Here is a 21,513-nt window from a genome sequence, read left to right as displayed (position 1 = left end):
TAATTATAACAAATGCAAGATAGTGCATGTGGGTTATCACAATTTGAATTATGATTATAATTTGGATGGGAATAATCTTAACAATGTTAAGAAAGAAAGGGATCTTGATATAATAATTGTTCAGTCTCTAAAGCCATCCAAGCAGTGTGCTGTTGCTAGCAGTAGAGCAAATAGGATTTTAGGTTGTATCTAGAGATTATAACTTCACTGGTTAGGCTACATTTAGAATATTGTGTTCAGTCTTGAGCTCCTTGAGGTTTGCTAAAATGTAAAATTAATAGTAAGGATTTCTTTAAATACATTGAGGGTAAACAAAATGTTAAAATGGGGGTAGGACCCTTGAGGGATGATAAAGGAATGCTTGTATCTGATGATCATTAAACTTTGCTCTTTCTTCAGTTTTTAGTAACGAAGATTTGAGCAGTATTCCACATCCTGAACAGTTGGTAGATGGAAACAGGATGACTGCATTAATTGTGAGCTGGTTAAGAAAGAATCGGGAAGTTTAAAGAATGATAACGTTCCTGGACCAGATAATATTTCCCCAAGGGTTTCGAAAGAGGTTAAGAACTGGGTTTGTGAGCCACATTCTACTATTTTTCGTAAGTCCTTGAATAGTGGGCAGGTCCCAAAGTATTGGAAGTTAACTAATGTCACTCCTCTTTTCAAGGGAGGTAATAAAAATTGTCCCAGTAATTATAGGCCTATTAGTATTATATTAGTTGTGGGAAAAGTTTTGGAAAGTCTGTTAAAAGATGCTTTGCAAAATCATTTAACAAAATTTAGAATTTTGTTGGATAGTCAACATGGTTTCACTAAAGAAAAATCTTAGCTCACAAATCTTTTGACATTCTTTGAAGAGGTTAATGCTTATGTGAATGAGGGTAAGGGTGTAAAAGTGGTGTATCTGGATTTTTGGAAAGCATTTGACAAGGTGCCACATCAAAGGCTTGTAAAAAATTATCTCTATAGATGTGGGGGATAAGTTAGCAAATTGGATAGAAGAGTTGCTGGATAGAAGAAAGCAAAGGGTTGTTACAAATGGAGTTCAGTGAAACTGGATTAATGTCACAAGTAGGGTACCTCAGGGCTCAGTGTTAGGACCTTTGCTCTTTGTGATTTACATCAATGACATAGATGAAAGAATGTTTAATAAATTACTTGCTAGCTGTGAAGAGGATGCTGCTGATTTACAAAAAAGATTTAATTCATTTAGTAAGTTGGACAAATATATAGCAGATGGGTTTTAATTATAATAAATGCAAGATAATACATGTGGGTTATCACAATTTCAATTATGATTAAAATTTTCATGGGAATAATCTTAACAGCGTCATGAGAGAAAAGGATCTTGGTATAATGGTTGATTAGTCTCTTAAGCCATCCAAGAAGTGTGCTGTTGCTAAGGGTAGGGCAAATAGGATTTTAGGTTGTATCTACAGAAATATTGAATAGAAGTCTAAAGAGGTTTGTCAGAATTTAAAATAGAATATATAACTTTCCTTTTTGCCAATTGTCAAATAGAAAGGCTTTTAGTTATATTTCTTAATAGTGTTACATATCTGCTTGTTTGTTAATTTCTGGTAGGATTTCTTTCTGAGGAACTTCAGCAATACAAGTCCTTTCTTGATTAAACCAGTTTTTTCTTTCTCGATACAAACTTTTAGCAAACAGTAATTCCACTGTCAGTACATTTCTCGTCACTTAACAACTTTTATAATACACGCTATAAACCACAGAGATTCACAATCTCGATAACTTCGCCCAAAACTTACCGTGACTACTGTTTGCTTTATCACACATTTATTGCCACAGGCTTTCTCGGCCAGGTTTATATACTAACAAAGAGGCGTCTCTCGATCACACTTGAGCTTCCCTGAAAATTTCAGAAACTCAGTCACGCATGCTCCCAGCGTCACGTGACTTCCGCTGTCGTAACAATAGTATAAATATATACTGTGTTTCTGTTGCGCTTAGGATTCTTCTACAGTAGGTGTCTGTGACTTGTTAGCGATAAATTCAACAATGAAGAAACAGCATGCACTTCACTTGTTTTCAAAATAATATATATATGTTCAGAACAAGTTAACATATGTATAATAAATTCTTCAACACTATAGATATTATGGACATATAAATACTATATATGTAGTTCTCTCTTTCTTGTCAAATATCCACTTAGGCCTATTAAATTATGTTATAATTTCAGTATTTCTATCGTACTAGTATTCTCTGTGATTCATTTACAATTGAGGTGCAAGTTACCGTAATCGTTTGGTCTTCTTTCTTTTAAAGATTTTCTGTTCCTTTTATCAAAGTGCACTCAGGCTGATTAAATTACTTTAGAGACACGCTTTGTTGGAATAAAATTATTTTTCTTATTTTCTTTTCTACTGTTAGTTTCACTTTAACATATTAAACCTTAGGCATATGTCAATCGTTAGGCCTATCACTTTTATGGTAGTTAACTTCACACCAACCTTATTCTTTTTTGCTATTATCTGTCTGCTGTTCCCGCTCATCTCACACTATTTATATCTTTATCACTTAATCATCTGTCCACCTTCTATATTCTTGACGTCAATGAATTATTAACAAAACTTCCTACAATCGTCTGCTTTTAACTCTTATTATAATAAAATTTTCACTCACAAAAATAAATTAATCACTAATATCTAAACCAAACAGTCTTTTATATCATGACAAGGTTATAATTTCATTCTACATGTCACTGGTTAGGCCACATTTGGAATAGTGTGTTCATTCTTGGGTTCCTTACTTTAGGAAGGACATTGAGTTGTTGGAAAGGGTTTAGAGGAGGGTTACTAGAATTGTGCCTGGGATGGAGGTGTTGTCAAACGAAGAGAGATCAAGATCTCTGAAATTGTTTTCACTTGAAAAAAGAAGAGTTGGGGTAATCTGATTGAGGTATTTAAGATTGTAAAGGGAACTGATAGTGTTGATGCATCATCTTTTTTCATACTTAACAGTAAGAATATAAGGACTAGGGGACAGAAATATAAATTTTGGCAAGATAGGAGTCATCTTCAGCTAAGACAGTTATGGTATTCTAAAAATTTTGAGCATTGATCACTGTTATTAAACAGAATAAAAGTGTCATCCACATACCTTCTGTACAGAACAGGCCTAAAGTTAACTGGACAGGTGTCAAGTATGTGGATGACACTTCTTTTTTATTCTTTTTAAAACAGTTATATTTTTCTAACAGGGTGGTTTGCCTCTGGAATTGGTTGCCTACAGATGGTGTGGAGTCAGTAAATATAAGTGAGTTTAAGAGAAAGCTTGATAAGTATAAGAATGATAGGAGCTGGCTTTAAATATTTTTTAAATTAATTTATTTAATAGTTTATTTTAGAAAATGAGACAGCTGAGATGGACCAATAGGTCCCTTGTTGTCCCTAAACATTATGTTATGTACTACACCCATTTTAAATTTCATGAAATATATATATATATATATATTAGTCATCATTTTTTCTGTCTACATATATGTATAATAAACCTTTTTATTGCCCACAACAATGAATATATACAGTGTGATCTAGTTGTCTTCAGGTTATAATCCCTGTATCTTACCTGTCTAATAAAGTAAGAAGAATGTCCATTGCTACAGGAAGATGAAAGATACGACAGGTAATGTACACTTTTTTCTTTGATAACTTGTGTGTTCTGAAAAGTACAAATTTTTTATCCATTGCAAAAAATAAAATAAAGAGTAGATAGGTATAGAACCAAAAATTACATCATAAATTATAACTTATTAAAAAGATATTTATTTTTCATGCAAGAACATGCTTAGGTATATATTCATACAGTCATATAAAGAGATTTGTTTGTTAAAAATACAAGGTGCTTCCATGTTCAATAATATGCTTTATTACATAGATTACTATGCAATTAAAAAAGAAATATAGAAACAGTACACTCTCACTAATCTTGTTTTATTTCATGGTAATAAAATAAAAATGTAATGAACCAAAACATTCACTTACAAATCAATTTTTTATTAAAATACAAATACTAACATGTTCAACAGCATGTTTAGTGAGCAATCAAACAATAATGATACAAAACATCATATTAATGCAGTTTTTCTCTTGTTAGTAAAAAACACATTAAAAATGTTTAACAAATGTGGTTTAGAAGAATAATTTGTGAAAATAAATTTTCTATACCAGTGAGTTAATGATTCTAATACTTTATAAAACACAAAATACTTCCCATTTTGTGGCATTTTATCACTAATATTAAAACTTCTTTTATGACAAGTTAAAGGAACAAACATACAGATAAACAAGATTTAAATTTCAAAATAATAAAACTAATTTTATGAGATACAATTATTATTATTTTCTTTACTTGAACACAGTAGAAGACTGAATACATGTTAAGGAATTAAGTTCTTAACTCATGTTTGATTGAAAAACTTACTTCGCAAAACAGGCAAGATAAAAGTCAAGGAAAAATATCAGAAATTTTCAATATGATAATAAGAAAAATTACTTTTGAACATATGTATATATATATATTTTTAAAGTCTCAAAGTTTTACAGTTTCATTTTGATTTTAGGATTACCTAATATATAGAGTAAGTGGTCCTGACTTACTTTTCTGCATCATACTCTTTAAATAATAGCCCCAAATTCTCAAAGTCACTGAATCCTTTTTTCCTTAGCTCATTCTGTACAAATGCTACCAAGAGCTCACTAGGTATACCATTGTGTTCATCTTGTTTCCTATATCTCCGTGCAATGGTCAATATTTCATGCTCTGTGAGCTTTGTGCCTACCACTTTCAGTAACTGTTGTCTGAAATGACAATAAATGAATACTAATGTAACAGCTGGTAACAGAGATGAATGGAAACTTTCAGACCAATCATTAAAGTTAATAATACAGTACAACGTTTTCATTGGCTATCCAGTATTCAAGAAATCATGTGATTCCAGCATGAAGTTTTTGATTCAGGGTCTCTTGTTTTTTTTATTCATATAGTTAATTTTTCTTGTGTAGTGGAAAGTGGAAATATTTTTTCTAAGTTGGAATACCAATGATAAACTGTATCTTTAATGAAAGACCAGTTGCAAATGTCTTTTCCATCCATATGACTGTGAAATACTTGTATACAATTTAATACTACAGTTCATTCATGTATATGTTTGAAATAAAACAATGTGTTGTTTAAGTTATATTAAAAATATTTACATACAGGTTACGTTACTATATTAAAACCCATAGAAGGTTATCTGAGACCAGATGAATATTTTTTTCTGGAGATACACCTCCTCTCTTTTAAAATACTCCACAATTGATGCCAACTCACAGTATCTAAAATTCTGAAAGCACATACAGTTCAGAATTGCAATTTTGTCACTTAATGTATTTGTTAAAATAGTCTACAAAACAAAAGGTGAAGGAATCATGAATGCTACATCACATGAAACCTAAAAGTAGACTGATAATTTCAACCAGCCCGTATCAACATCTGAATTAAAACAAACACAAATATCAACAGAGTATATTAATCTGATGACTTTATAACTGTAAGAGCATTCTAAGTTTATAAAATGTACAGAATACCAACATTCATTGATTTACAAAATAAGAACTACAGAGTTCACTACTTTTCAGATACATCAATTGTATTATATTCATTCATGTAACTGACATCTTATACACATAGCAATGACTATAGTAAAGTATTAACATGATTGAAATATCCAAAAAAGTTACAAAAGAAACTGATCTGTAAAATTTCTAATGTTCACAATGCTTAACAATCTAACCTGGAATTCTCAAGTATTCCCTTTTTATGTTTAATAAACATGCATTATATACAAAATTAACAAAAATTTTCAAAATGAAAATAAAATCTTCAATATCATCTTATAGTTATAATCCATTTCTAGGAGTAGAAAGCATGTGTTACATATGTTTACATGTTTATATTTTAAAGTTTTTCATAGCCATTAATCTTTAGAGTGCATGTTATTCAGATGAAGACCTCCAAATACACAGTTAAAGGAATACAGTTGTTACTCCTCTGTGTTTGTTTGTTAATTTTCGTAAAAATTCTTTCCGAAGAAACTTTAGCAATACAAGTCCTTTCTTAAATAAAACTAGTTTATTCTTTCTCAATACAACTTTGCAATACACTTAATTTCCACAGTCACACTATAACTTAAACAAATGCTATAATTCACAACGAACGATTCATGCACTTCAGTCAATTGTCTGTCTCTTCTTGGCGGTCTTATATACAAGAATACCTCACATCTAGTAAACACTCGACCATTCACGAACCTTCGAGAATATCATGTTACTAGCATCACGTGACTTCCGCTGTCGTAACACAGTGTTACCAAATACAGAACCACACTTGTATATTTTGTTGGATATTTTACTATTATAATTTTTTTACTTTTAGATATCTATCTACAAATGATTCAAAATTGATTTAATGATTTAATATTTTGTACATGACTTGTTGGTTGGTTGTTTTGAAAATTCAGGCAATATTATGCACAATGGCTACACTCAGCTAGCTGTTCGTAATTTTGAACTGATTTATTACAGGGAAGATAGCTAGTTAACAGCACCCACTGCCAACTCTTGGGATACTCTGTTGAACAGTTGAATTTGAATGTCACTGTCATAAAACACACAGTCCCAAACTATGAAGCACATTCTCCAACCTGCAGTAACTGAGTGTGAACCATAATCCTTGGGGTGCACAGTCTAGCATACTAACCACTACACCACACGACTCTTTGGACATGAACAGATAAACAGTCACAAAAGTTCAAAGCTGGCCTGACTTGCCTTTTCAGGGGACTTTAAATTTCCCATTCTTGCATAACATTTTTATCAGATCATAATGCTATTATGTAATATCTGAATATTCAACCTTTAACTGACATAAGAATCTTTTTTTTTGAAAAAATACAAAAATCACCATTAAAAACCATAATTTTAAAACTTAATCTATTTAAATCACAAGATATTAAAAAATACATGATACTTATTTGACATAATTAACTTACAAGAAAATGTATCTTTACTAATTTGAAAATCACAGAAACTTAATTGTGAATAAAACATTATCATACGTTCTTACTAAAAAAGGAAATTACATAGGCTTATTATAACTTTAACAACAACAAGACAACATAACTGATAAGTGCCTACTGCATATCTACCAGTGTTTCAATGGACAATATAAAGAAGCATTTTCCTATATTCAGTTACCTCATAATTCTTAATTTTTTAAATTCCTCCCTGAAAATTATTAAAATTTCACAAATAGCTCTATAGAGCTCTATAGAAAATTAAAAACTTTATTCTGTTTCCAACCATCTTAGGATATTATATTACTCTGATGATATTATCAACTTTAACCTGGTATGAATAAAAGTTATTTTCATTGTCCATTCAGGCAAATGGGTGTTAAATTTCATTTGCTTGAAATTTATATTCAGTTGTCACTTAAATTCTCTTTTGCTTGAGTCTATAAAGCCTCTCCATGTTTCTTCTCATATTGATTCTTATTTTCTGACTGAGTTTCTTACCAAGATTTGCTTCAGAAGTGTAAAAATTCACTAGCCTGACACCTGCGACTGCGATATGTTGAGTTCAGGCTACTGTGAGTTCCATACATACTAGCACAAAGTTAGTGAGGTTCTGCTTATACAATGTGTGTAAAATACAACTCTATCTTTAATTATTCAAAATTTAAAACGTGTTGTCTGTTGTTATTTTTCCTCTCAAATTGTTAAATATCTACTATAACTGGAATTTTTGTAAGATTAGTGGACTGTAGGCCTGATATACAAATGCATATGTGTGACTTAATTACTGACTTGTCAGTTAAAATATCCAAGTATTTAGTTTTGTATTTATAAGATATTATAATCTGTATGATTATTTTTCATTGAGATTAGAATAGTTTCTTTTTAATTCAGAATTTCACTAATACAACAAGAAAAAGCTATGTTTGGGCAAAATGACTCGGACTGCCCACTCAGAACTGCATGTCCTTTTTTCCTAGGTACCAAAGTAAAGTTAACACTTTCTAACACTGAAAATGTATTTCTAATAGGTACTTACCTTCTTTCACTCATAGCTATCTCGACTTTCATTTGCCCTGTAAACATTGGTAAACTTTTTAAAAATGCACCAGTCTTTTATACCCCTATATTTTTTGCATCATTGCAGCAACATGTGCTTATCATGTAACCACCCTCCAACAAACCCATTGCACCCTCTATACTAGTGCAGGTGCAGCACAATCATCATTTTCGAAAATTGGCATATACAAACCAGAAAACACCAACAAGTCAGAGGAGAGGAAGGGTGGGAAGTGGGAGAAAAGAGGAAAGTACCTATCAGAAATACATTTTCTGTGTTAGAAAATGTTAACTTCCAAAATGGTACTACCTCTACTCCCCACATAGCTAGAATCCCACATTGGAGGGGCTGGTGAAGGTGTGAAAATAAATAATCAAGCGGAGAGCGACTGCTATGAAAAAAGCAGGTGTACCACAATTAAAATACGAACCACACCTTTGGGGTATAGTGCTAATTCTGGAACTGGTATGTTCTTCACCCAGTAAAGAAGATAAAACACATAGGGCAGAAACAAATATAATACGTGGCTATGGCTAGAAGACAGTATATGAATAGACCAAGTGCAGTCTGCCTGGGCAGAAAACATCCAGGGGAAGTGCCTTGGGATATGATGTATTATGCCAAGTGCAGTCCAAGGACATAAACAACATGGAAGCATCTTGCATAAGTTTGTAAAATCAACAAGTGTGGTCCACTCGGGCAAAAACATTCAGGGGAAGTACCTTGGATTGATATCAAGATAGCCAAGTGAGATCCACCCAGGCAAAAACATCCAGTACAAGTGCCTTGCATAATAGTTTTCATGTCATATTGTGTGTATAATATGCAGCATAACAACGACAGATCAAATCGACAAGTGTGGTATGCCCAGGCAAAAACATCTAGGGAATTGCCTTGGATGATATCAAGATAGCCAAGTGAGGTCCATCCAGGCAAAAATGTCTGGGGGAAGCCCCTTGGTATACACTGGATTATGTCAATGCAGTCAATCTGAGCAGAAAACATCCAGTGGAAGTGCCTTACATATTGTGTGTATAATATGTAGCATAACAACAACAGCCCTATACTCATCGAGTGAGTACATATGGCTAGGAGACTGTGTTATTATACAAAACCCACTCATTACGAAACCTCCACGATCCACCACTCCAGTGACTGGGAACCTGAAATGGTAAGGACCCCTGTGCTCCACAAGAAGAAAGATGGGGGTTGATGCTTTCGGGGGTCCAGAGAAACAATCCACTGGAGACAGTGCAATTGGTGTCTGCGTTTTCCTATTTTGAAAAGCAGAAAGAACCAGATTGTATGGATCAGTAGGGATGGGCAAAGATCCATCCCTATCTGCTTTACTCATGCCATCCATGAGTGATATTCCAATGGATGGATGGATGTTGATTAAAAATATGTGATATATAGATATAGATACACCACAGGAAAAGCATCCAGTGGTCTTACAGAAACACCCCCATCTCCACAGTGAGCATTGGAGACTACAGGACTAAGATATAAAATTCAGCATACCTGACCAGGCAACACCCACCACCAAGTGGGATTCTGAAATATGATGTATAAGCAATGATAAAAGAGATGAAAAAAAAAGGATAACTTTACCCCAGTTACAGACAAACAGACATGCATAGAATTACCACAGGAAAAAGACGATATCTACAAGAGAAAAATACAGCAAAGTTGTGCATAGAAAGAGTGATGAAAGTATAGGGAGTTATCCACGTACTGGCCTGGATGATCCCTCCAAACAACGGCAGTATAGAGCAGCTAACGACAGAGTTATATGACAAATTAGGTGTGAATAAGCAATATGTAGAACCGAATAACAGAGCAGGAAAATGAATTGGACAAAGGAGATGATCCAGCACCGAATGGGAATACAGATGGGAAAAGGAAGGTAAGGAAAGAGGAGAAAAGGAAAAACAACCTAACCGAGCAGCCGAAGTCCAGGAAACGAATGCTGGATCCAGATAACAAAAACATACAAGAAACAGTAAAGGATGGCATAAAAATCGGAACAATGAAGATTACATGCCAGAAGGGGAAGGTTGAGGTCATAAGAGAAATATCTTACAAGGAACAAATTGTAAAGTGTTCAAAGGAAAAACTACACAGGATAGGAAGAACAACATAAAGAACCCAATCTAGCAGAACAAAGTAAACGTATTAGATGGACCAGATGAAAGAAATGGAACTACCCGGGGAAGAAAAACTTTCTGGAAGAGAGAGAAAGGAGGGAGTTCGACAGGGAAGCTCTATAAAGAGCAACAGTTGAAACAGGGAGGAACAGAAGTACAGGAGGGATGGAAGCCCTGGGAAAAAGACCAAAGACTGAAGCAAGACTTATGCTTCTGGTACATAGACAAAGAGGAAGGGCAATAGGCATTGAAAGATGCGACATGAGGGGTGAGTCCCTGAGTTGAGACAAACAGAAAGATAGAGTATGGAGTTGTCAGGATGAAAAACGACCAATCGCAGTGGACAGAGGAGTGAACAGAATAGAGAAAGGGGCAGAGTCTGTTGCTCTACGTAGGGCCAGAGTAGAGGAAACTGTGTCAAAGCCAGCCAATCTGGAGAAACCAACAGAACACAAAAAAAGGAGGGGTCTAGATAAGGGAAAAGACCCAGGAGAGGAGGAGTCTGAATGGAGGGTAAGTATATAGGGGCAAGCCTCTCAGCTGGGGCATGTGATTGGAAAAAAGTCACTCTGAAAAAAAGGAGTGTGGAGATATCTGGATGAAAAAACATCAGATTGCAGATGACTGAGGAGCGTACCAAACAGAGAAAAGGATAAGGTGTGTTACTCCAGAAACAGCCAGAGCAGAGGGAACCACATCTGAGGGGCCAATATAGTAGAATCAGCAGAGCACAACAAGGTTTGGTCTGAATAAGGGAAAAAGACCCAGAAGATGAGTCAAATTGGAGGGTAGGCATATATGACAAGAGTAAACTCCTACTTGAGTGGGCTCCACACCTTAGATAGCTCCATTGTGTAGTAGGATCCTAACAGACTGAGCAAGATGACCAGACAAGGTACAATTCCAAGGAGGAGGGAGGAGATCTGGGAAGAGGGTAGAGAGGGTGCAAAATGGAAGTCAGAAACCCTCATAGAGAACCTATAAAAAGAGTGCAAATGGAGTGAAGTGTAGTTTAGTCAAAAAGACACATAAATTAAAGAAACTGAAATACACAGAACTAATGAACTAACAAAAAACTTAGAAATGTGTAGTCTACAAAGAACTTAAAAGTAACACACCTGCAAAAGTAAGAAAATCAACCTAAAACATAAAACAATAAGTAATACAACTGCTAAAGGGACTGATAAGATAAACTACCCTTAAAAATAGAATATATATGTCTACTCAAAGAAACTATAAGACAAAGGATACAAAAAGAAAATTTACCCTAAAGCCACCGAGTTAACAAAAACAAAGGTTGACTCAAAACTTATCACCAATTAGAAGTGACTAGTAGTAAAGATACAAAAAAAAGGAACTTATAACTAAATAACATTAGCAGTGAAAAAATTTAAAATAATAAGCCAAATTACCATAAGAAACAAACTCTAAATACAAGTTGTAAACAGATGGTAAAAGAAGCATAAAATTCGAACTTACACAACATTGACCAGAGAAGACATGAATGATGTACATTATCGAGTGCGGAAATTAGATCCATACGTTCGAGCTCACATAAACTCATTGAACATGGGTATATCTATGGGGAGTGAGAAATACACACTGAAAAACTTACCACAGATCTTCTGGGAAAAAAAAGTTTACCAATTCCTAGAGTGTAAATGAAGGTTGAGACAGCCATGGGGGAGAGGAAGTATTACCATTTTGGAAAGGCAAGAAGTTACAAATGTCAGACTGCTCTGTGTTTTATTTTTACTCTATACAACTTGGCCAGAGATTTTGCATTTTTATATATTCTGAACTAAGTCATATTTTTCAATACACCAAGAATACCAGTCTATCACATATGTAGAATGGTTAACCTGTCCACAAATTTTATGTCTGTGTCACATATCCTTCAGTAAATTGTACGATGTTTAGTTTTGTAATACTGGAAAAAGTCATTATAACAAAAAAATTGTTGGACTAGCAGAATTTCAGTTTGGGATGATACATTTCTCATGCCTACTAGCCAGGGGTTAAAACATCAACAAAAATTTTACAACCCTGTTGCTCATATTTAACTTTCAAAAATTTATTGAAGGAGACAATGAGAGGGAGAAAAACTGCTGGAAATCACTGAAATAAACAACATGGCTAAGATGAAGATGGAAGACAAAAATTTTCACAGAAAAACTTAAAGAACTAGAGTTAAACTGAATAATTTTCATGTGTGTTGGGTAATTAGACAATCATTAAAGTTAAGCCCTGAATATTTTTTATTACTAACACTTTATTTCAAAATATATTTATATCAGTATCAGTCACTATATTGAACCAAATATTTGCCCTAATCTTCCATAACATATTTTCAGAAACATCCTTAAATATCCCCAAATTTTCCCCTCATTTGTCCCATATTTATCCACTCAATTCCTTTTACAGGCTGGAAAACCAGAATAAACACTTTTTATCTATCAAAGAATACCATTAAATATGTACAAAATCAGCTGTTCAGTTTAACAACTAAAGATTGTATAATTAATAAAGAGAGAGCATGAAGACATGCAGAGCTAAACAAGTTTTTTCTTTGTGTGTACATATATTAACAAGCGTTACAACAAAATATTCCAAAATGACTTTATTAACTAGTTTTTTATCTTTTGCTCACCTACTTATCTTAACTTTCAGACTCTGCTTTGAAGTGGCACTACTTGCTACATTTTTATTATAGGGTATGCATATAATTTGTTTTCAAATAATTCAAGTTAACCTTTATGATGAGTTAATAGAGCTTCACAAAGCAATTAAAACAGAAGGTGAATGATAACTGATACACAAACCTGAAATCTTGAAAATTTATGTAGTCGGTGGCTTCTGAATCCACTTCTTTTAATGACGAATATAATTCAGAATTCTCTCCGTTCAAAATCTGCTCTAACTTCTGCATAACTTTGGTGATATCAGCTTTTGGAAACTTTAAGTAATATAGATAAAAAAAACATTTACACTCAATTTCTTTTTCTTATTTAAATGTGTATAACACATTAAGACATTCATAAAAAAAGATGTGTAAAACTCAATCATAAAATGCTTATTCTGATATTACAATTTCATAATTCAAGCATTTACTAGACTCAAGTTATAAAAATTTCAAACTGCTTGTTTTATTTTTCACATTGGATACCTTATGAAGGTAAATAGATAATGTGTAAGAAAAAGACAGTACTATGAGAAATACAAAAAAGTTGGTAACATAATTCAATAATATTATATTATATATTATATAGATTTTCAGTATTTTTATACTGAAATGACAAGTACCTTACAAACATAAGTTAATCACAAAAAGTAGCAAGAAAAAGAACTAATAAAAAGTAACATACATAAGAAAGAAAAAAAAATATATATATACATATATCTGACAAGAAGTTAATACTGTACTTCACCAATAACAGTCAATTTTTTGTTAGAAGGATTTTCATTACTCTCATAAATAGAAATAAGTTTTCTATTTCACACAAGACATAATCGATAACTTCCACAAGTATCCTACCAAATCCAGCCTTGCTGTTTTCATTGATCTAAGTAATTCACTCAATAAAACATAGAACAATAAATTTATCACCATTTTATACCAAGCATGGATCAGTGAAAACATCTTAGACTTCTTAAACACAAGAAAAATGAAAGTACAATTTAATACTACTCTTTCCAAAACTTAACCACTTTACCAGGGAATCCCCCTGGGTAATGTCCTCAGTCCCATCTTGTTTTCAATTTATCTAAATGATATTCACAAAAAATTATCCTAAGACAATAAAACTGCAACATATGCTGATGATATAATAATATGGACATCCAAATATACTCAAACAAAGCACAAGTAAGTATCAACAAAGCTTTTAGTAAGTTTTCCAAATATGCAAATAAATCAAAACTAACAATCAATCCAAGTAAATCTATGTCTGAATTTTTCACAATCAACAAACACTTACATTCCTTGAAACCTCAAATAAAACTTAATAATGAGGTTATACATTACAGTAAAACCCCCAAATATCTAGCAATAACTCCAGATCCAGGTATGACCTTTACTCAACATATCAATGTCAGCAGTTAAAGCTAAGAAAATGTTAAACATACTTAAACATCTAGCTGGAACTGGAATGCTGACTCTTCACGTCTCAGGACTACTTACATTTCATATATAATACCAGTTTTACTATATACCATACCTGCATAGATCTACACCTCAAAAACAAACTGGAATGAAATAAGTAGAATCCAATATAGTGCTGCCAAAATCAAATATGGCTAAATAAATAGTTGCCCCAGTATCATAGCTGAATTTAAGGCAGATTTCCTTCCACTAAGATCACTAGGACAGCTTCAAGCACTTAAATATATAAAAGACTGAGCCCTACAACAGAACAGGACAACAAATTAGAAAATGTAAACAAAAAATCACGACTAAAATGAAAGTCTTCAAAATGGGAAAGAAATAGAAATATTTCCCAATATTATGCTAACTGAACCAAAACAAATACTAAAACCTACACCACACAAGAACAGAAATATCGTGATAATAAACAATAACCTCGAGAAGATCTCAGAAAACTCACATGAACATCCAGACTTTCTCAGAACTCTGAGTCTAGAACTTACCAACAGCATTGATGAGGATGTTATTATTATCTATACAGATGACTTCCTTCTAGAAGGTGGAGGTTCTGAAAGAAGAATCTATTATACATCTTCAGAATATTCATTAGAAATATCACATACCAACCCCCATTGGCACTCCCATCTTCAAGGCTGAAATCATTACTATCAAAAAGGCCATCTCCCTCTTAGATAAAGCTTGTCCCATAAAATTCACAATATTAACAGATTCACAAGCTGCAGTCAGAGCAATAGAAAAGTATTTTACCATTAAAATTGCAAGAAGTTTAAACAAATTACATAAGTCTACTGAAGTCAGGATTCTTTGGATTACTTCATATGTGGTATTCCCAGGAAACAAGAAAGCTGATATCCTGGCAAAGAAAGGAGCTATGAATCAAGATCCCAGAAATAAAAACCAAATCCAAATGCACGGGATGTATCAACTGCAAATAATAATGAGGAAACTGGTGGAGAAATGGTATAAGTAAATAAATCACAAACAGTTGGTACTCAGGAAGTAAACCTGGTGTCACAATCAGTTTAAATAGACAAGACACAACCCTCATTGTAAGATTTAAATCTGGACACCTCAGGCACACAAAATTTCAAAATGGAATAAAAATCCACCCTATATGTATACAATTCACTAGAGAGAGTGAAAGCAAGTGCTTATCATATATTAATGTATTTAGAAACTACACCTGATGAACTTCATAATAACCCAAAAAGGATTCTTAGTTTAGTGGCTACACGTGAACTATCTTTGTAACCTGATCTAGGGATAAGAGACAACAACATAAAGGAAAATACAATTTCACAGGTGCCATAAAAGTTCTTGTACTAAGGATTGTTCATGATCTATTGTAACAATTTGCATAACCAATCACCTCAACCCTGGCTCTACAGGTTAAAAGCCCTGACCTTTTCTTTACAATTCAGTGCAATGCAGCATGTTACAAAAGTTTTACCAAGGAATTTGGGGTTACAACTATAATGGTAAGTTCAAACATTCAAAGAAATGGGAAAAATGCATACTAAGTGAACCCTACATACAGACTAACATACTGATACCAATATATCATGAGGAAATAGTCTTTATTTGCATGAAATGGATGTTAGTAAGATATGGCTCCATCAAGGCAAAGCATGATCAGCCACACATCCAAGTCAACTATGTAATTACTTCTACCAGAAAAGCTGCTGAAATTTGACAATTCTAGTTACTATTAATAATAAATTGTCTTAGTTATAAGTAACAGGCAAAGTACAGAAAACTTCTATGGCTACTCTACCCAAGATCATCAACTGAGTACCCTTGCTTCTAGTGTGTTTTCAGCTGTTAACCAAAGAACACCTGACATGGTTGGTAATGTTATCAAGCACTAAAGCAAGAATTATCATATGTAAAGTTTTGTGTATCATGCCTATCACATTTGGCCAATGTACTATTTAAGAAATTTAATTATACATATACATATTATTCTAGCTAACACTATATATAACTAAAATACATATTTAATTATTAAAATCCAATCCTGTGTAAATTATTATTAAAACTTACAGAAACACATACAAACTTATGTCTTATTTAGTGTGTCACAAGTTCTAACTAAATGCCTACACAACAATAGTATAGCCTGAACAAACATATGACTGCTAGAGTATCTGGTCTAATTCTACCAATCTCTAGTTCCTTTACAAGGTGCAAGCAGAAATGAGAATTCATGCTACATTATTCACAGACATCTCCCATGCTGTTCTGTGTCTTCTGATTACTCAAACAGGCCTTTGGAAATCATTGTTGATGGACTTAAGAAAACAGATAAATTAAACTTGAAAAGAGACAACATTTACCTCAGTGTATTGTGCAAAAGCTATTTACAATGGAAACTAAATTACATAGTAATAGTCTTTAAATAGGATCATCACACAGATGGTGAAAAAACTGTCTGTAAAAGACCTAGATGCTCGTCCTTGTATCATTACCACAGATCATGAATATGCAGTCCACTTGAATCAGTTTTGAAAAAAACATAAAATGAAAAAAAAACCATCTTACTTCAGTCTGCAAAAAGACCTTCCAATAAAGAGAAAAAAAATACAAGTAACTCAACAAACCTATCTTCATGATTACCAGCCTACCATTTCAGATCTTCAAAGTATCTACCATCATGTACTGTACAACATAAAACTCCTTATAAAAAGTTACACAAAATACAACAGCATTAGTACCATATCTTTTTTGAGGGGTTTACTATGTCCCACCCTTATATACTTAATAATGTAGCTATATTTTTTACCAGTATCTGTTTAGTACTCTAAAATCAACAGGTTAGGATTTCTATATCCAAGTACAGGTGTAAATGCATTTGCTATTCTTCCAATATTTTTATAAGTTAATTTTTCAACAGACATACCTGTTCTGGATGTTGTTCCATATAGCTAAGAGCAAATTCATCTGCCTCTGTAAGCAAAAACTTCAAACCAACAATATGAAGTACTGCACCAATGTACATATCACTGGTTGTATAATACTGAGAAAACGTGCTAGATGAATCTAATACTTCTGGTTTTTTCACTCTACCTCTCTCAAGAAACTTCCCTCCAGCAAGTCCTGTATGTTATATAGTGTACAACATTAGTTATAAAAACATCTATTAAATAGTAATATATGTAAATTTCACACCTCAATTCTATTCTTACTATATGAAATAAGTGTATCAAATTAATGTTTTTTATTTTCCAGAGTGAAACAAAAATATATTTATTTCATTCATACACAAGATGCTATACAAAGTTTAGGTAAAACACAATGCTGCCAATAATAAGTGCAAAAAAAGTTTAAATTATTTTATCTAAACTGTTTTAACTTTTTTATCAAAGCATAAACTTCTTTAAATATTTCAAAGTTATCTAAACTTTCAAAAATTTTAATCTATATGAGTCAGCACTAAATTGAATGATACCCAAATGTTGATATTTTTGAAAAATATCAATTAAACTTTCAAAATATTTTAAATTAGTCATATTACAATATCTATATGGTTAGAATTATTTGAGAATTTAAACAGATCTCAGAAGTTCTTTTGAAAGGAAAATAAATTATTATTTACCAACTTACCTTAAAACAAGTTAACAAAACAAAGCTATCTTCTGAAAGTTTGAATGTTACACATGAGAAAAAGGTGTTTTCAAAGACTGAGAGTCAAGTTATTCAATTACGTTAATTTTTTTATTCATACCTAAAACAAAGGACTGAAATATCATAGAACACTCTGAAGTTTATATCACTTTGATAGAATGTTTGTAATTAACATTTTTAACTCTATAATTACCAAATGGGTTTATATGGACCCCTACAAGCTTTTATAAAAGAATTTTAACTGTTTATTGCACCATATTGCTGAGGGATCCATGAATTGTACTGGTTAAAAGGTTGCTAATAAGGCTTATATCAATTACACAAAATATTTTCTATATTTCACATACAAAATGAGTGATTTCATCATATTGCTCAGTATGATGCACTATACAGTAACCTACTTCATCATAATGAGACTATTTCTTACTATATTAAACTGAGTTATCTTTCAACTTCTTTTGAATATCTTCTTTAATAGCTTTTCAATGAGTAAAATGAGTTCCAAGTACAAAAAGTATAGTAGCTAAAGTATTTCTGACAATTCTGAAAACAATAGAAATGTTAAAAGTGATGACATCAAGTAGTGAAAGTGAAGAAGATCATTTATCCATAGATGAAAATGCTCACGTTACATCATGAAAATGATGCTGCTAAGGAAAGTTATGCTGATGAAGAAATTGAAGTTTATTTGTCAAAAACAAAATAAAGAACTGGGCTTAATGGTGTGTTTTACAAAATCAGACAGCAGCCAAAAAAACAAGACTAACTAAGTATGCAAGAAGAAGTATTGACACAGCATTGTCTTCATTAAATCTGTTTTCAAAGAAAAGAATTAAGGATAAAATACTGAAATGGTCAACAAAGCTGTATATTGAAAGAAAAATGGTTACATTTGAATTCTAACAAGCTGCAATGTTTCTTCCATATGATGGTGTTAGCTGGTGTTTATAAATCAAAGAATGAAACAGCTCTGCAACCAGAAGAGTGGTAGACCAGATGTAAAACATTCCATCGAATTTCAAAATTTTTTCAATTTGATAATGATGAAAAAAACAAAGGAAAAAGTTGATCTTATAAAAAATCCTCTTCAATGAATGGGTACAAATTCTTCAGCAGTGTTATAAACCATTAGTATATGTAACCATTGAAAAGAAAGTAATCACATTCTATGGTAGATGCCACTTTAAACAATATATTCCAAACAGACCTGAAAAAATAATGGCATCAAAAGTTTGGTGTATTATGACACAACCAATGTTTATAATAAACAAACACATACAAAACCAAAGAGAGAAGGTTGTGCTAAATATATTCCAAGGGTGTATGAGGTTGGAATTGGTTATGAAATTACTGAACATATGACTAGCCACAGTTGGTACATCAATAAAAAACAAAGTGGAACTGCCATCAGAAATTATGTCAGTGAACTTGCTGCTCTAACTTCCAATTTTCCAAAGCAGACAAAAGTAGCTATGCTATTAAGTGCTATGCATAACCAACCACAAATAGACAATAATAAACTGGCAAAAAGCCAATGATGATGATCCTAGATTACAACCCCACCAGAGTTTTCTATACAACATATTAGATGTGTCATAATTCAATTTTTTCCTTCCCCTTGACCAGGATTAGGAAGTGGAATTACTCATACTACAGGAAAGTATTTTACTAACTGAGATACAGGGTTAACCCACTAGAAATTGCTAGTAAGACAATTTGTTTAACAATTGGAACTACCACATTCTTCCTCTTACAAACAAGGCCCCTTCTTGGGCTTTAACTTAGGGTCATAGGACAATCACATTGGGTATTCCAGTTTCCTTGTAATAATTTCGATTTTTAAATCTTCCATGTGCAGTATTTGAACCCAGGTCCATTCATACTGTAAATTAATACTCTACCAACTGAGCTAAAAGATTAATCTGTTAACTATTGTTAGTAAGGCACTTTTTAACAATACAAGCTACCACAGATGTATGCTAAGTGCTTTTGTTTTGACAATTCATCTTGACCCTGATTGGAATAAAGAAAGATTACAAAGAGACACCTTTTTATGCACACAAAAGATGGTGACAACAACTACAAAGTCAAAGAATGGCATTACCAGAAAGTGTGGATGTTGCAAATTCTGCACTTGAAAAATTGAAATGCAAATGTAGAGACAGGTGTGAAAAATTCCAAAATATTGCATGCAAAGAGCATTCCAAATTATTATATAAGAACTATGATGTTGAAAATTATTATATTTAGCTTATATAAATATGCACTTGTTTCCACTTTTCATACTACTTTCATTTTCTGATTTTCAAATAAAATTTTAAAGTTTTATAATGTGAATATTATTGTGTAGTAATCTCAGTATAATATGTAGAAGTATTTAGATACTGTCAATAGTGTAATTTCACATGTATAAATGCATAAAGTCCACATAGAACACGTCATTAGTGAATAATATAAAATTGGTGATTTAAGGATTAAAACAAAAACTCACCTGAATTTTGTACTGGAGGCTCATAGATTTGAATTGTACTGTCAGATAAAAAGTAGGAAAGGATGAACCTGCGACCACTGTCTACTGGGTCAGTAGTGACAAGGCAACATGAAAAACGAAGAACATCAATTTCTTTTCCACTTCTGTAAATACAATAAATACTACAGTACTTGGTACCATCCACATTTACTACTTTTCTACAAGAAATTTCTAGGTTATGTTATTTGAAATAACTTTTTCACACTAAGAGTGTACGAATTTTTTCTAAGGCATTTTGTTCAAAACCATTTACTAAAACAAATTGTTTCAAAGATGAATTGTTCAAAACCATTTACTGGTTGGTATTGTACAGTACTGTGGAAAAGTGTTAGGACAAAGTCAAAAATTAGATTTTCAGGCTACTTTCAAAGAATAATGGAAGGTAAATCACAGATGAAACATCAAAATTTTATTAATCTTCATATTTAGTACAACAGAAACTCTGTGGAAGAGCTTGAGTTCAGCAAACGGTTAATATTTTTTGTGTCCCCTTTTGCTTTAATAACTGCAGATGGTCTTTTAGGTATTGTTGCAACATATTTAATCAAAGTGTCCTTTGGGATTTTACTCCAAATGTCTCTAATACACTCCCATAAAGTTTCTTTGGAAGTAACTTTTGATTTGTCAAGTTTTAGATCTATCAAATCCCAGATCTGCTTAATTGGGTTGAGATCAATGCTCTGTGTGGGCCATTGCATCATTTGAATGACTCCAGCAGCTTCTTTCTTAGCTAAGTAATTTCTGCTTAGGTTGGATAAGTGTTTGGAGTCATTATTTTCTTGGTAGTAGAATCCTTTACTAATAATACGCAAACCACTGGGTATATCATGATGGATCAGTATCTGATGGTACTTGCGCTGGTCAATTATTCCATCTATTTTGCAAATATCTCCTGTTGCC

General features: G+C 32.6%; 1 protein-coding gene across 1 annotated transcript in view; it reads right to left on the bottom strand.

Annotated features, from left to right (window-relative positions):
- Positions 1-21,513, bottom strand: part of LOC106463644 (EF-hand domain-containing family member C2-like) — a 49,371-nt gene that overhangs the window by 5,764 nt on the left and 22,094 nt on the right. The window contains exons 10-14 of the mRNA XM_022391188.1: positions 20,575-20,717; positions 17,359-17,555; positions 13,117-13,250; positions 4,629-4,829; positions 3,598-3,690 (exon numbers count right to left, since the gene is read on the bottom strand). Of these exons, the coding sequence (XP_022246896.1) occupies positions 3,598-3,690; positions 4,629-4,829; positions 13,117-13,250; positions 17,359-17,555; positions 20,575-20,717 (768 nt within the window). The remainder of the gene's footprint in view (positions 1-3,597; positions 3,691-4,628; positions 4,830-13,116; positions 13,251-17,358; positions 17,556-20,574; positions 20,718-21,513) is intronic.

This window comes from Limulus polyphemus, unplaced genomic scaffold, assembly GCF_000517525.1.
Source record: "Limulus polyphemus unplaced genomic scaffold, Limulus_polyphemus-2.1.2 Scaffold1452, whole genome shotgun sequence".
Classification (NCBI taxonomy): domain Eukaryota; kingdom Metazoa; phylum Arthropoda; class Merostomata; order Xiphosura; family Limulidae; genus Limulus; species Limulus polyphemus.
Note: the sequence above shows the minus strand (reverse complement) of the source record. Positions and strands in the feature narration are given on the sequence as shown.